The sequence below is a fragment of the Pseudophryne corroboree genome, chromosome 6 (assembly GCF_028390025.1).
Source record: "Pseudophryne corroboree isolate aPseCor3 chromosome 6, aPseCor3.hap2, whole genome shotgun sequence".
NCBI lineage: Eukaryota > Metazoa > Chordata > Amphibia > Anura > Myobatrachidae > Pseudophryne > Pseudophryne corroboree.
Window position 1 is genome coordinate 814,813,556 of NC_086449.1, and position 17,657 is coordinate 814,831,212.

The window sequence follows — 17,657 nt, forward strand, 5'->3', positions numbered from 1 at the left end:
ATGACATCATTCAGTCCCAGCTCACCTGGATATGCCAGCTCTGATGTAACCATGACATCATTCAGTCCTAGCTCACCTGGATATGAAAGCTCTGATGTTACTATGACATCATTCAGTCCCAGCTCACCTGGATATGCCAGCTCTGATGTCACTATGACATCATTCAGTCCCAGCTCATCTGGATATGCCAGCTCTGATGTTACTATGACATCATTCAGTCCCAGCTCACCTGGATATGCAGCTCTGATGTCACTATGACATCATTCAGTCCCAGCTCACCTGGATATGCCAGCTCTGATGTTACTATGACATCATTCAGTCCCAGCTCACCTAGATATGCCAGCTCTGATGTCACTATGACATCCCTCAGTCCCAGCTCACCTGGATATGCCAGCTCTGATGTCACTATGACATCCCTCAGTCCCAGCTCACCTGGATATGCCAGCTCTGATGTTACTATGACATCATTCAGTCCCAGCTCACCTGGATATGCAGCTCTGATGTCACTATGACATCATTCAGTCCCAGCTCACCTGGATATACCAGCTCTGATGTTACTATGACATCATTCAGTCCCAGCTCACCTGGATATGCCAGCTCTGATGTCACTATGACATCCCTCAGTCCCAGCTCACCTGGATATGCCAGCTCTGATGTCACTATGACATCCCTCAGTCCCAGCTCACCTGGATATGCCAGCTCTGACGTTACTATGACATCATTCAGTCCCAGCTCACCTGGATATGCCAGCTCTGATGTCACTATGACATCATTCAGTCCCAGCTCACCTGGATGCGGCAGTTCTGATGTTACTATCACATCCCTCAGTCCCAACTCACCTGGATATGCCAGCTCTGATGTCACTATGACATCATTCAGTCCAAGCTCACCTGGATATGCCAGCTCTGATGTTACTATGACATCATTCAGTCCCAGCTCACCTGGATATGCCAGCTCTGATGTTACTATGACATCATTCAGTCCCAGCTCACCTGGATATGCTAGCTCTGATGTTACTATTACATCATTCAATCCCAGCTCACCTGGATATGCCAGCTCTGATGTTACTATGACATCTCTCAGTCCCAGCTCACCTGGATATGCCAGCTCTGATGTCACTATGACATCATTCAGTCCCAGCTCACCTGGATGTGGCAGTTCTAATGTTACTATCACATCCCTCAGTCCCAACTCACCTGGATATGCCAGCTCTGATGTTACTATGACATAATTCAATCCCAGCTCACCTGGATATGCCAGCTCTGATGTCACAGCTCACCTGGATATGCCAGCTCTGATGTCACTATGACATCATTCAGTCCCAGCTCACCTGGATGCTGCAGTTCTGATGTTACTATCGCATCCCTCAGTCCCAACTCACCTGGATATGCCAGCTCTGATGTCACTATGACATCATTCAGTCCCAGCTCACCTGGATATGCCAGCTCTGATGTTACTATGACATCATTCAGTCCCAGCTCACCTGGATATGCCAGCTCTAATGTTACTATGACATCATTCAGTCCCAGCTCACCTGGATATGCTAGCTCTGATGTTACTATGACATCATTCAATCCCAGCTCACCTGGATATGCCAGCTCTGATGTTACTATGACATCTCTCAGTCCCAGCTCACCTGGATATGCCAGCTCTGATGTCACTATGACATCATTCAGTCCCAGCTCACCTGGATGCGGCAGTTCTAATGTTACTATCACATCCCTCAGTCCCAATTCACCTGGATATGCCAGCTCTGATGTCACTATGACATCATTCAGTCCCAGCTCACCTGGATATGCCAGCTCTGATGTCACTATGACATCATTCAGTCCCAGCTCACCTGGATATGACAGCTCTGATGTTACTATGACATCTCTCAGTCCCAGCTCACCTAGATATGACAGCTCTGATGTTACTATGACATCTCTCAGTCCCAGCTCACCTGGATATGCCAGCTCTGATGTCACTATGACATCATTCAGTCCCAGCTCACCTGGATATGCCAGTTCTGATGTCACTATGACATCATTCAGTCCCAGCTCACCTGGATATGCCAGCTCTGATGTCTCTATCACCAACTTGAGTGTCAGCTCACCTGGATACTGGTGCTCTTCTGAGGTCACTATTCGTCGATGATGGAGTGGTGCTGGATTTAGGATCTGCACTGTCTGTCATTGAGCCTGAGGAGAAGTCACCCTCACTGTGGTTTTGGATGTGCGTAGTGAGGGCAGGGGCAGAAGCCGGCCTCTTAAGCTGCTCAGTTTGGCCATGATGATCTTCTAACAAAAAAAAGAAACATAATAATAATAATAATAATAATAATAATAATAATAATAATAAAGTACCCTATAGAATGCATCACTCATAAGACATAAAACATAAAATGAACTGATGATTAAAACAATGACATGCTCTATACCAGTGTTTTTCAACCGCTGTGCCGCGACGTGTGGTTGTCAAATGTGCCGGCGCCTGTCGCCCGCCAGAGACGCCTGCCACTCTGCTGCCCTTGTCATTGCTATTGGGCTTGGGCAGCACTCTGCTCTCTTCCGCGGCCTGGTCCATGACCTATGGTGACGCGGCATGACTTATAGGTCACACACGTCACGCCTGCCCGTCTGCTCTCCGGCCGCCAGCTCTCCTGCCCGTTGCGCCTACCCGCTCTCCTGCTCCGTGCTGAGCGAGAAACCCGAGGTTGGGGCCAGTGTATTTTATTTATTTAATTGAATGCTGTGGAATTACGGGGGGGAAGGGGGGGGTCAGACGCGTTGACATTACTGGGGGAACAGTGTGTGGTTGGATTACTATTACTATTTGTTATTACTGTGGAGGTGAATTAATTTGTTTTATTACAGTGGGGGGCCAATGGGTTGTATTATTGCAGGGGCCAATGTGTCTGTTTTATTACTGATGGAAATATTAGTATATTAGTTGATTTTAAAAAAACGGACAGTGTGCCTTGGCAATTTTAAAATCTTGTTTAGTGCGCCACGAGTTTAAAAAAGTTGAAAATCACTGCTCTATACGAATCCTGGTAATCCTGGCAAAGCAATGACCTCCAATGACCCCTAGTTGTCCGCTGTGCTTGTGATAAGGTTGCCAGAGGGTGCTGGCACAGACGTCACAATAATAAGAACCTGAGTTACAGAGTGAAGGCATCACACGGGCCTGGGACTTACCGTTTACTATTTGCAGTAAATATATTCATCAGGGGCAAGTAGTGATATTGCGTTGGGGGATGCAAATATAAAAAGCTTAAGAGAATGAGAACAATTGAGGGACACTCGTGGAATAGGATTGTTGGGTCGACACTATTTAGGTCGACACTCATTAGGTTGACCACTATTGGTCAACAGGCACTAAGTCGACACCTGGAAAAGGTCGACACGGTCATCAGGTTAACAAAGGTCGATATATATATTTTTTTTGTGTCGTTTTCTTCGTAAAGTGACTGGGGACCCCAGATAGTGCACCGTGTCCCCTCGCATGGCTCACTTCGCTCGCCATGCTTCGGGCAAGGTGCCTCGCTCCACTAGCGCTGCGTTCGGCACAGGTTACCGTTCCCAATCATATTCCACGTGGATCGTAAAGTATGGAAAAGTTCAAAAAATGAAAACAAAAATGTGAAAAATGAATGTTGACCTTTGGCATGTGTCGACCTTTGCCACGTCGGCCACGTCGACTAATAGTGGCCGACCTAATGATTGTCCACCTAAGTGAGGTTAACCTAAGAATTCCCATGCTGTTCAGAACGAGCGCTGCATACAGCAGATATAGACCGTGGGCCTCATTCAGAGGCTGACGCTGTTCTGTCCCACGCGCAGCGGCTGCATTGCAGCTGTGCAGGCTCAAACATTGCATGCGGCTGTAATGTGATTGACCGTGGTGGGTGCTGATGGGACGGCAGCATGCATTGGGGAAGGGGGGGGGGGGGGCGTGGTGGGCTGAACGGGGGGGTGCTGGCAGCGTTTTTGGGGTAGCTGTCTGACGTCACATGCAGCCGCTTGGTATAAAAGGTTTCAGTGGAAGGGCTCTGCATCGCCACCACCTGGCCTTGAGTGGTGCTGCAGTTTGATTGAACTTTCTTTGCCTCTTCTTGACAGTATTACTTGGTTTGGAGGGTATTTCAGACTTCTGTAAGCATGTGTGTACCTCTCAGAGTTGTGGGACCACCTCAGTAGCAATGCACGCAATGTCTACAGGCCCCCTCATTTCCAGGCATAGTAGCCACTTTCCCATCTGTACGGGCAGTAGTTCCACCCCTGGTCCTGACTATAGACCGCCTGTGAGGTCTTTGGTGGTCATTCCGAGTTGATCGCTCGCTAGCAGTTTTTAGCAGCCGTGCAAATGCTAAGCCGCCTCCCACTGGCAGTGTATTTTAGCTTAGCAGAAGTGCGAACGAAAGGATCGCAGAGCGGCTACAAATTAATTTTGTGCAGTTTCAGAGTAACTTCAGACCTACTCAGCGCTTGCGATCACTTCAGACTATTTAGTTCCTGTTTTGACGTCACGAAAACGCCCTGCGTTCGCCCAGCCACGCCTGCGTTTTTTCGAACACTTCCTGAAAACGATCAGTTGACATCCAGAAACGCCCTCTTACTGTCAATCAATCTGCGGCCACCAGCGCAACTGACAAGCTTCGCTAGACCTTGTGTAAAACTACATAGTTCATTGTAATAGTACGACGCGCGTGCGCATTGCACCGCATGCGCATGCGCAGAAGTGCCATTTTTTTGCCTGATCGCTGCGCAGTGAACGAAAGCAGCTAGCGATCAACTCGGAATGACCACCTTTATACCAACTAAAACAAAACTGTCCACTCCCAGTAGTTTTGGATATATACATTTTCATCTAGAGTCCGTGTCACGCCATAAACATTACCTTCTTCTCCTCCTTCAGATAAATCATTTCCTTCCGGCCTGGCAGTGGAGGACAGAGCTCCGGATATCCCGGCATAATCAGGAAACAGGTTCGGCATGGATGACTGCAATGGATCTTCCCATAGGTACAAGGATGAGGAGCGGCTCTGAGGCAAATTCAACTGAGCGGTGCCCATCCTGAAGGAAGAGAGAGATAAAATATATAAATAATTTATCTCTGATGTGATAGCAACGGCCAGGTTTTAAAAGACAGGGTGATAGAGTAGGACTTGCAGTAAGATGGGGTCCCGTGATGTGGGCTGCAAGCTCAAATGCATTGTACAATCCATGAACTAAAACCCCATTATTTATTTATGTTCTGATGTATAGAAGTGAATTAACTTACTAAGGTGAGTGCTGGGCTCTCGGTGTAATATATACAGTGCCGTTTCTTGCGGAGGGTGAGGTGGCACGGGCCGCCCCGCCGCAGCACTTTTGGTGGCTCTTGGTGCTCCCCCTCCTCCCCGTCATTACTACTTCGCTTGGGGAGCAGTGTTTCACATAATGACGCATTTGCGTCGTGACTACATGACGCAAACGCATCATTACGCAAACTCCGCCCCTGAGCGGAGTAGTAATGACGGGGAGGGGGGAGAATGTAAAAGATGCTGGCGGGGGGGGCAGGCGGCGGGCGCTGTAAACACCCCTTACAAAGAGCACTACACAGCCCTGGAAACTGGCATTACACAGCCCTGGAAACTGGCATTACACAGCCCTGGCAACGATCATGACACCCGTCCCAGAGCATGAAACCCCTGGCAACCAGCATGACACCCAGCGCGTGAAACCCTTGGCAACGAGCAGGTAATTTAAAAGTAATTAGAAGCTTTACTGTAGGGCATAATGTATCAAGGGCATTGCGGTGTGTGGAATAATATGGTGCAGGGGGCATTACTGTGTGGGGCTTAATCAGGTGGATTTTTTTTTTTCTTGTGGTGGCCATGATCTGTTGGTGCAGGGTCAAAAACTGGGGTATAAGGTAATCTTTTCCTGCAAGGCCACGCCCATTTTAACAAGGCAACGCCTTTTTTTATTTTTTTATGTTAACGGGGTAGAGGCGCATTTTAAAATGTTAAAATCATACATTGGGAGCCAAAGTGGCTAGAAACAGCCCTGCATATGCAGTAAATATATATATATATGCACAAACAGTGGCTTATGATGTAATCAGTTATAAGCAGTGAGTTTGATGTCATCAGTTATAATCAGTGAGTTGTGATGTCACCAGTTATCTTATAATCAGTGAGTTGTGATGTCATCAGTGAGTTGTGATGTCATCAGTTATAATCAGTGATGTAGTTATGATGTCACCAGTCAGGCATTCGCTAAGCAAACATATAAGGAATAATTATTACAGATCTTACAAGTAGTTTCAGATTTCTATGATCTTTTATACCAGAACACTAAACTGGAATCATATATAGGACTCCTGTATCAGACACCTATAGTGTACTCATATAAAAATGTTATAATGCAACCTTACTGAAATATGGAACATCTATACTAGACAGTCTGACTCTCTCATAAATCCACTTTATTGGACTTTTATATTGGACTCATATAAACAAAACTTATATAATTGGCCCATATACTAGATCCCTTTGCCACATCCATATAGCGGACCCTAATGCACCCCATTTGGAGGCCGTGTCACTTACTGCTGCTCCTCTTCCTCCAGCATGGATCTCAGGGTGTCCAGCTCGCTTCTCAGGGAAACATTGCTCTCCTGGAACGTGTTCAGCTCCTTCATTTTGGCCAGGAGAAGATCCTGCATGCCCTGGTGAGAGGGAAGATGTCACAGTGTAAGCAGGTCGCCTCACGCTGTACGACCACGGCTAGATAATACAGTGCAGCATATGGTGTCACAGGACAGTACGCACAGGGCAGGGCAGCCTACTGCGTCAGACTCCATGAGAAAACATAGGGGCTAATTCAGACCTGATTGCTGCTGTGCGTTTTCACACAGCGGGCGACCAGGTCTGTACTGCGCATGCGTATGCACCGCAGCGCGTAAGCGCGTCGGACAACAACAACGGGGATTGCCGCTCAGCGACAGGATGGTGCGAAAATTTCGGACGCAACGGTGATGGCAAAGAGATTGACAGGAAGAGGCCGTTTGTGGGCGGCAACTGACCGTTGTCTGGGAGTGTCCGGGAAAACGCAGGAGGGAGCAGGCGTTTGGAGGGAGGGTGTCTGACGTCAGCTCAGGCCCCGATCATCGCAGCGGCTGAGTAAGTCCTGGGCAGAGCAGATACTGCACAAACTGATGTTTGTGCAGCTCTGCAGCAAAAGCGAACGCACCCCTGCACACAGCACAAACCCTCCCCCTGTAGGCGGCGACTACCTGATTGTAGGGATGCCAAAAACGCAGCCTAGCGATCAGGTCTGAATTACCCCCATAGTGCTGCATATGACATCACCGGTCGCTGCTGCATGATATAAGACTATATGACACATAAAATGACAGGGCAGTGTATGGTAGCAATGAGCATTTTTTGAAGGGGGGGGGGGGGGGCAGCACTATACAGGTGGGTCGCCCCCACATCAGGACAATACTGGCCCATTGGGGCTAGATTTACTTCTTGCTGTGTCTGGCCTTCAAATTTAAAGCAGCACTAATATTAAATACCCCAAATTAGTGCCGTTATATATTTCCAGGCCTAGTAAATCCGGCCCTCGGAGTTATAACATCACAGTGATGGCTACTGGCGCCTTGCATGGCAGCGTATGATACTATCACAGAGCAGCATAACGTATAGTAGCCAAATTTCACTCATTCCCACCTGCAGGTCCAGGTTCTAAAGATTTGTCCCTGGAAATGTCCCTATTATTCAATACTGACCCACTGTACAATAGCGTCCTTCATTTCCTGCCTTCTAGCTGCAATTTTTACCTCAGATTCTTAGGCCCTGGGCTAATACTTTATTCTTATTGACGAGGAGTCTTCAAAGTGAAGAAAAGAAACAAAAAAAAAATAAGAATTTACTCACCGGTAATTCTATTTCACGTAGTCCGTAGTGGATGCTGGGTACTCCGTAAGGACCATGGGGTATAGACGGGCTCTGCAGGAGCGCAGGAGACTGGGCACTCTTAAAAGAAAGATTAGGTATTATATCTGGTATGCACTGGCTCCTCCCTCTATGCCCCTCCTCCAGACCTCAGTTAGGGAAACTGTGCCCGGAAGAGCTGACATTACTAGGAAAGGATTTGGAATCCAGGGTAAGACTCATACCAGCCACACCAATCACACCGTACAACTCGTGATAACTATACCCAGTTAACAGTATGAACAATAACTGAGCCTCTCTCAACAGATGGCTCATACAATAACCCTTTAGTTAAGCAATAACTATATACATGTATTGCAGAGAGTCCGCACTTGGGACGGGCTCCCAGCATCCACTACGGACTACGAGAAATAGAATTACCGGTGAGTAAATTCTTATTTTCTCTGACATCCTAGTGGATGCTGGGTACTCCGTAAGGACCATGGGGATTATACCAAAGCTCCCAAACGGGCGGGAGAGTGCGGATGACTCTGCAGCACCGAATGAGCAAACTCAAGGTCCTCCTCAGCCAGGGTATCAAACTTGTAGAATTTTGCAAAAGTGTTTGAACCCGACCAAGTAGCAGCTCGGCAAAGTTGTAAAGCCGAGACCCCTCGGGCAGCCGCCCAAGAAGAGCCCACCTTCCTCGTGGAATGGGCTTTTACTAATTTAGGATGCGGCAGTCCAGCCGCAGAATGTGCAAGCTGAATCGTGCTACAGATCCAGCGAGCAATAGTCTGTTTTGAAGCAGGAGCACCCAGCTTGTTGGGTGCATGCAGGATAAATAGCGAGTCAGTTTTTCTGACTCTAGCCGTCCTGGAAACATAAAGTTTCAGGGCCCGGACTACGTCCAGCAACTTGGAATCCTCCAAGTCCCTAGTAGCCGCAGGCACCACAATAGGTTGGTTCAAATGAAACGATGATACCACCTTAGGGAGAAATTGGGGACGAGTCCTCCATTCTGCCCTTTCCATATGGAAGATCAGATATGGGCTTTTACATGACAAAGCCGCCAATTCTGACACACGCCTAGTCCAAGCTAAGGCCAAAAGCATGACCACTTTCCACGTGAGATATTTTAGCTCCACGGTCTTAAGTGGCTCAAACCAGTGGGATTTTAGGAATCCAACACACGTTAAGATCCCAAGGTGCCACTGGAGGCACAAAAGGGGCTGAATATGCAGCACCCCTGTAACAACGTCCGAACTTCAGGCAGTGAAGCCAGTTCTTTTTGAGAGAAAAAGGGATAGGGCCGAAATCTTGGCCTTTATGGATCCTAATTTTAGGCCCATAGTCACTCCTGACCGTAGGAAGTGCAGGAATCGACCCCCCTGGAATTCCTCTGTAGGGCCTTCCCGGCCACACACCAAGCAACCTATTTTCGCCATATACAGTGAAAAAGTCTTGCTGTCACGTCTTTCCTAGCCTTTATCAGCGTAGGAATAGCTGCATCCGGAATGCCCTTTTCCGCTAGGATCCGGCGTTCAACCGCCATGCCGTCCAACGCAGTCGCGGTAAGTCTTGGATCAGACAGGGTCCCTGTTGCAACATGTCCTGACTGAGAGGCAGAGGCCATGGGTCCTCTGAGAGCATTTCTTGCAGTTCCGGGTACCGAGTCCTTCTTGGCCAATCCGGAGCAAAGAATATTGTTCACACTCCTCCGTTTATTACAATTCTCAGCCCTTGGGTCTGAGAGGAAGAGGAGGGAATATATAGACCGACTGGAACACCCCCGGTGTTACTAGTGCGACCACAGCTATTGCCTGAGAGTCCCTTGACCCAGCGTAAAACCTTTTTTATCTTTTTATTGAGGTGGGACGCCATGTAGTCCACCTGAGGCAGTTTCCATCAATTTGCAAAACTGCGTGAAGACTTCCTGATGAAGTCACCACTTTCCCGGGTGGAGGTCGTGTCCACTCCCGGAATGAACACTGCTGACAGTGCGCTTACTTGATTCTCCGCCCAGCGAAGAATTCTGGTGGCTTCTACCCTCGCCACCCTGCTCCTTGTGCCGCCCTGGCGGTTTACATGAGCCCCTGCGGTCTGACTGGATCAGAACCGGTTGGTCGCGAAGCAGGAACTCCGCTTGACTTAGGGCGTTTTATATGGCCCTTAGTTCCAGGATATTGATGTGAAGGCAAGTCTGTTAGCTTGACCACAAACCTTGGAATTTTCTTCCCTGTGTAACTGCCCCCCACCCTCGGAGGCTTGCATCCGTGGTCACCAGGACCCAGTCCTGAATGCCGAATCTGCGGCCCTCGAGAAGGTGAGCACTCCACAGCCACCACAGGAGAGACACCCTGGCCCTGGGGGATAGGGTGATTAACCGATGCATCTGAAGATGTGATCCGGACCACTTGTCCAGTAAGTTCCATTGTCCTTGCATGGAACCAGCCGAAGGGGATGGCCTCGTATGATGCCATCATCCTTCCCAGGACTCGAGTGCAGTGATGCACTGACACCTGTTTTGGTTTTCAATGGATTCCTGACCAGTGTCATGAGCTCCTGAGCTCTCTCTATCGGGAGATAAACCCTCTTCTGGTCTGTGTCTAGGATCATGCCTAGGCGAGGCAGATGAGCTGTAGGAACCAACTGCGACCTCGGAATATATAGAATCCAGTCGTGTTGCCGTTTCACTTCCAGAGAAGGTGATACGCTGTCCAGCAACTGCTCTCTTGATCTCGCTTTTATGAGGAGATCATCCAAGTATGTGATAATAGTGACACCTTGCTTCCGCAGGAGCACCATCATATCCGCCATTACCTTGGTGAAATTGGTAATGACAATCCCGTACCGCAATTCTGAGGTACGCCTGATGAGGTGGATAAATGGGGACACGAAGGTATGCATCCCTTATGTCCCGATTCATTTCAGGCTTGCAATGACCGCTCTTAGCGATTCCATCATGAACCTGAACCTTTTCAGGTATATGTTCAGGGATTTTAATACAATATGGGTCTAACCGAACCGTCTGGTTTCGGGATTATAACATGGTCGAATAATAACACCCTCTTGTTGAAGGAGGGGACCCTTGACCACCACCTGTTGAAGATACAATTTACGAATTGCAGTTAACACTGGCTCCCTCTCTTGGGGGGAAGCCCGCCAGGTCCTCGGTGAGGGGGCATCTTCTCACAGTCCAGCCTGTATCCCTGCGATACAATTTCTATTGCCCAGGGATCTAACAGGGAGTGAACCCACTTGTGGCTGAACTTACGAAGGCGTGTCCCCACCGGGCCTAGCTCCGCCTGTGGAGCCCCAGCGACATGCGGTGGATTTTTGTAGAGGCCGGGGAGGACTTCTGTTCCTGGGGACTAGTTGTGTTGTACAGCTTCTTTCCTCTGCCCCCGGCTCTGACAAGAAAGGACGCACCTCAGACTTTCTTGTTTATTTATTCGAAAAGCTGCATTTAATAATGTCGTGCTTTCCTAGGCTGTGCAGGAATATAAGGCAAATTATTAGAAATACCAGCTATAGCTGTGGAGACCAGGCCCGAGAACCTTTCTCCACACAATCCTCAGCCTTCCATATGCCTCTTAAGTCGGCATCATCTGTCCAATGTATATTCTACAGGACACGTCAAGCAGAAATCGACATAGCTTTTGTCTCTAGGACCCAGTATACTCATGTCCCTTTGGGCATGCTTTATAATTATATATCTATCACTTAAGACAGCATCTTAAAATATTTATATGCATACTAGGGTCTCAATCTCTGCTGATAAGGTACCTGTCCACGCTGCCACAGCGCTATAAACCCATGCCGACACAATCGCCGGTCTGGGTAGTATATTAGAATGTGCACACTATCTGCAGGATCCCTGAGAATAGCTAGTGCAAACATGACACCCAAGGGGAAGATTCTCAACACATCCTGGCCCTAGTGGGGAAAGGATACAGCCTGAGAATTCTCTTGTGGGAAGCTGCCGTCTCTTGTCTGGAGATTCCCGCTCTTTTTCCTCATGAGAGGAGGGAAATTTACCTCAGCATTCTTCCCCTTAACATGTGTACTCTTGTGTCAGGGACAGATGAGTCATCAGTGATATGCAAATCATCTTTTATTCCAATAATCATATATTGAATATCTTTTAGCCCTCTTGGCTGTGACTTTGCATTATCGTAGTCGACAGTGGAGTTAAACTCCGTGTCGATACTTTGTTATTTTGGATAGTGAACATAGAGAGACTCTGAAGGACTCTGTGACATAGGGACAGACCAGGGTAGATTTCCTTTCTGTTCCCTAACATTTTGTGCAATAATTTTACCTCAGCACTTACACATATCCAAACAGGTGTCGGCGTTGTCGACGGAGACACCCTCCCCCACACATATCCGCTCTATCACCTCCTTAGAGGAGCCTTTTACCTCAGACATGTCGACACACGCGTACCGACACACCACACACACAGGGGATGCTCTATTTGAAGACAGTTCCCCCACCAGGCCCTTTGGAGAGACAGAGAGAGAGTATGCCAGCACACACCACAGCGCTATATAATACAGGGATGTACACTATACTGAGTGATTTTTCCCCTATAGCAGCTTATATACACAGTTTTGCGCCTAAATTTATGTGCCCCCCTCTCTTTTTTACCCTTTGTGTACCAGGATACTGCAGGGGAGAGCCTGGGGAGCTTCCTTCCAGCTGAGCTGTGAAGAGAAAATGGCGCCGGTGTGCTGAGGAAGAAGGCCCGGCCCCCTCAGAGGCGGGCTTCTGTCCTTTTATGTACGTTAATGGCGGGGGTTAATGCACATATACAGTTTTTCAGACTGTATTATGTGCTTTTCGCCAAGTAAGGTAATCTAATTGCTGCCCAGGGCGCCCCCCCCCCCCAGCGCCTTGCACCCATCAGTGACCGGAGTGTGTGGTGTGCTAAGGGAGCAATGGCGCACAGCTGCAGTGCTGTGCGCTACCTTAATGAAGACCGGAGTCTTCAGCCGCCGATTTTCAACTTCTCTTCGTTCTTCTGGCTCTGCAAGGGGGACGGCGGCGCGGCTCCGGGACCGGACGACCGAGGACTCGGCCTGTGTTCGATCCCTCTGGAGCTAATGGTGTCCAGTAGCCTTAGAAGCCCAAGCTAGCTGCAAGCAGGTAGGTTCGCTTCTCTCCCCTCAGTCCCACGTAGCAGTGAGTCTGTTGCCAGCAGATCTCACTGAAAATAAAAAACCTAACAAATACTTTCTTTTCTAGGAAGCTCAGGAGAGCCCCTAGGGTGCATCCAGCTCTGGCCGGGCACAGATGCTAACTGAGGTCTGGAGGAGGGGCATAGAGGGAGGAGCCAGTGCACACCAGATATAGTACCTAATCTTTCTTTTAAGAGTGCCCAGTCTCCTGCGCTCCTGCGGAGCCCGTCTATACCCCATGGTCCTTACGGAGTACCCAGCATCCACTAGGACGTCAAAGAAATTATATTTGTATTCAGGATTGTGAGACGTTGGCGACTACAGTATGTATAGCGTCCTGCGCCGCAAGATACTTTGCCAGGTGCTTCAGGGACGTCACTAATTACCTGGGATATGTACAGTGTGACTGCCTCCATTGTGTGTTTACATAATCCAGCAGAACCTTCACATTTTCTGTGCTCAGGTAATATAAAGAGCCGCCAATCACTTCCTGGCGTCCTCTCCCAGACCTTGGCCCTCAGAGGTTACCAGGCTCCTGTACATTAAATATTAAGATCACGTCTGCGTCGCTGCCGGAGCTGCCTACTGCAGATCACATGGAGATTGCGTGACGTGGGAATATCTCGTTATCTTGCTCTCTGACGTACATTACAGGTGGAACACCCAAGCAGCGCACCTGGCTTCTCATTATATGGGAACGTGTTATCCCTAGAACAAGTAATTTCAGGCTCTATACTGCAAAACTAACGATGAAATAAAACGCAAACGAATCCCAGAATGTAAATATTTTAGTTTATCTGACAGCAGTATATGGGCGCTTATACTGTACGTATATATGAGATAAGGCTGTGATAGTGGGGGAAGGTTTCAGCTATGCACCGCAGGATTCCTGTTAGCAGCCCGATTTAACCCTTTGTCTGCCTGAGCGGTGCGTCAGATTAGCTTCTCAGTATTTGCGACACGGCATCGGCTTACCCCGAAATACTATTTTTAGGAATGCAGTGCTGGGATTTGTAGTCGCTGGTGTATTTTTACTTTACAAAGAGCTGGTGGAGAAAAATGTAAAAGAAAAAAAACTTCATAAACAAAAAACATAACTTACACACGTTTCTCCCAGTAGCTGCCTTCACAGAAACTGGACCCACAATACCGTGTAATGTGTAACGGAATGGGGCCATGTATGAGGGACATAATAAGATGTTTCTGGGCCTGCCTGAGTCACACGCATCTATCGATTCTTAGCAAACTGTGCATGCACCGCACCAAGGGGGTCATTCCGAGTTGATCGCTAGCTGCAGTTGTTCGCAGCGCAGCGATTAGGCTAAAAATCGGCATTTCTGCGCATGCATATGCTCCGCAATGCGCACTGGGGGGCGCAAGAAGATTGACAGGAAGAAGGCGTTTCTGGGTGTCAACTGACCGTTTTCAGGGAGTGTTTGCAAAAACGCAGGCGTGTCTGAAAAAACGCAGGTGTGGCTGGGCGTTCGCTGGGTGGGTGTATGACGTCAAATCCGGACACGAATAGGCTGAAGTGATCGCAAGCGCTGAGTAGGTTCAGAGCTACTCAGAAACTGCTCAAACTGTTTTGCAGAGCTCGGCTGCACAAGCGTTCGCACTTCTGCTAAGCTACAATACACTACCCAGTGGGCGGCGGCATAGCGTTTGCACGGCTGCTAAAACTAGCTAGTGAGCGATCAACTTGGAATGACCCCCCATGGGCCTAATTCAGACCTGATCGCTCGCTAGGGTTTTTTTGCAGCGCTACGATCAGCCAGTCGCTTCCCATAGGGGAGTGTATTTTAGCTGTGCAAGTGTGCGATCGCATGTGCAGCCAAGCGGTACAAAAAAGTTTTGTGCAGTTTCTGAGTTGCCCAGAACTTACTCAGCTGCTGCGATCACTTCAGCCTGTCCGGGCCCGGACACACCCGCCCTGCAAACGCTTGGACACGCCTGCGTTTTTCCAACCACTCCCAGAAAACGGTCAGTTGCCACCCACAAACGCCCTCTTCCTGTCAATCTCCTTGTGATCGGCTGTGCGAATGGATTCTTCGTAAAACCCATCACACAGCAACGATGCGCTTTGTACCCGTGCGACGTGCCTGCGCATTGCGGTGCATACGCATGCGCAATTGTGACCTGATGGCAGCGCAGCGAAAAAACCTTGACAGAGGCGGTGCGCGCAGCCGATTGTATTTCTGTCCATAAATTGGGTGTTTATGGGTGACAACTGGGCGGTACCTTGGAGAGTCTCAGGGGCAGGGTACAGCCAGAGGACCTAATTCAGACCCGATCGCTGTTGTGTGAAATCGCAAAGCAGCCGATTATCAAATGACTGCACATGTGAACGGATCATAATGCGCAGGCGCGAGGCCAAACTGCGGAAAAATCCTGCGTCTTTTTTGATCGCTAGGCGGATGCAGATTGACTGACAGGAAGTGGACGTTTGGGGGAGGTAACTGGACGTTTTCTGGGTGGGTGAGTGACGTCAGCTCCGGCACTGATCAGCCTGTGTGTATCGCACTGTGGGAGTAAGCCCTGGGAAACGTACAGACTGCACAGACTGAAACAATCATTCGATGGTGAGTGAGTTGCGAATGGATTTGCAGCTGGCCGGCGTTTGCAAAGCTTTTCGCACGGCGTACGCAGGCTTGAACGAGGCAGATTTTCACTCTGGCTGGGCGACGACTATCCGATCACAAACCTCTGCAAATCCGCAGAGAAGCGATCAGGTCTGGATCAGGCCCAGAGTCCCGTGCTGTTTGTGCGCATGCTGTGCGGACGCCTGTTTCTGGCGCATCTCCTGCATCTAGTTAGTGTAACTAATTATAACTGCTGCAGACGGTAAAGTAACGGGCCTCTGCTAATAACTCCATATTGTACTAGGTTGTTAAATGGACGGCTGGCCTAAGGGAGGTCGTTACCTGAGGTGACAGGGTATAAATATGCGGGGGGGTGGGGGGGGGACTTGTCAGCTCTGCTCTCCTTATTTAGTGAAGAAGTTACCCATGGCAACCAATCAGCTGCTACGTATAATTTTATAGAGTGCACTCTATAAATGTTACCTCAACACTGATTGGTTGCCGTGGGCAACTTCTCCACTGGCTTACTTCTCCACACTTTTCACTGCTTCATGAATAGACCCCTTATTTTCTCCAACCAGTCCATATGGAAAATGTGGTAGACTTGTTGGGGTGCATACCATGCATTAAAGCCAGAGAGGGAACATCTGTAGAGATGCATGGAGTCTTCTTGGATGTAGCTGCTATTTTAGACAAAAGTATTTGAGTTCCATAAGGCAGCTTATTAAGAACATATTGGGGCTTAAATATCTGTGGTAAAAAACCCTGTAGTGCCCACTCTGGGGTAATAAACCCCGCAGCACACAGCCGCAGTTGTGATTGAGACCCACAGTCTCAGAAATGTCTATGAGGAGGCACGGATATAGTCCGTGTTATGGGCGTGTAATGTCAGTGTCGCCGGCGTGCTGCTGAAGGGTTTGCACACACAGACGCCCAATCGCTCACGTAGGAGGTCATACACGGATGGGGAATTGTGGTGCGACCATTAGATGTTCAAAGTGAGCTCCTCAGTCCTTGCACATTCGGATGCGCGGCTGTATACCGGGGATGGGCTTGTAGCGGTATTTGTATAATGTCACAGACGTGTGACCGCCAACAGATGCAGACACAGACTCAGCTGCATGAATCCCAGAATCAGGCCCTTTAATTGAGAGGTTATATAGGAGTCGTGGAAGGTAAAAGTGTGTATATATATATATATATATATATATATATATATATCTCCTATATATTTGCCTTAATCTGTGACTCTGTGCCCGACACGCTGGGCGGAGTCACAGAGCTGGGCGGAGTCAACTGCATCTGCTGCAGGGAGCTACCCCATACCCAGCAGCAGTCAGGTGCAAGACCCCACCTTACAGTACAGGAGGTGAGGCTGCCGGCTGCTGTGCCTGTCCCCCCCCCCCCCCCCCCCCCCAATCACCTGTGACAGCGGGCTGTGTGCTGTGCAGTGCGGGTCCCGAAAAGGGGGCGGAGCTACGGCGTCACGAAGGGGAGGAGCTACACGGAATAGAGGGGCGGAGCTACACGGGACCAGACAGCTGAACAGTGGTGGAATCAGCATTGCAGTGACGGCCAGCCAGACTTGGGCCCTCATTCCGAGTTGATCGGTCGCAAGGCGAATTTAGCAGAGTTACACACGCTAAGCCGCCGCCTACTGGGAGTGAATCTTAGCTTCTTAAAATTGCGACCGATGTATTCGCAATATTGCGATTACTAACTACTTAGCAGTTTCAGAGTAGCTTCAGACTTACTCTGCCTGTGCGATCATTTCAGTGCTTGTCGTTCCTGGTTGACGTCACAAACACACCCAGCGTTCGCCCAGGCACTCCCACCGTTTCCCCGGCCACTCCTGCGTTTTTTCCGGAAACGGTAGCGTTTTCAGCCACACGCCCCTGAAACGCCGTGTTTCCGCCCAGTAACACCCATTTCCTGTCAATCACATTACGATCGCCGGAGCGATGAAAAAGCCGTGAGTAAAATTACTTT

The 17,657-nt window shown here is 49.0% G+C and overlaps 1 protein-coding gene across 3 annotated transcripts in view; it reads right to left on the bottom strand.

The window, feature by feature from the left end:
* LMNTD1 (lamin tail domain containing 1) overlaps positions 1–17,657 on the bottom strand; it is a 268,559-nt gene that overhangs the window by 50,229 nt on the left and 200,673 nt on the right. For all 3 annotated transcript variants that reach the window (XM_063929096.1, XM_063929095.1, XM_063929094.1), the window contains exons 9-11: positions 6,578–6,696; positions 4,882–5,057; positions 2,096–2,279 (exon numbers count right to left, since the gene is read on the bottom strand). In XM_063929096.1, the coding sequence (XP_063785166.1) occupies positions 2,096–2,279; positions 4,882–5,057; positions 6,578–6,696 (479 nt within the window). The remainder of the gene's footprint in view (positions 1–2,095; positions 2,280–4,881; positions 5,058–6,577; positions 6,697–17,657) is intronic.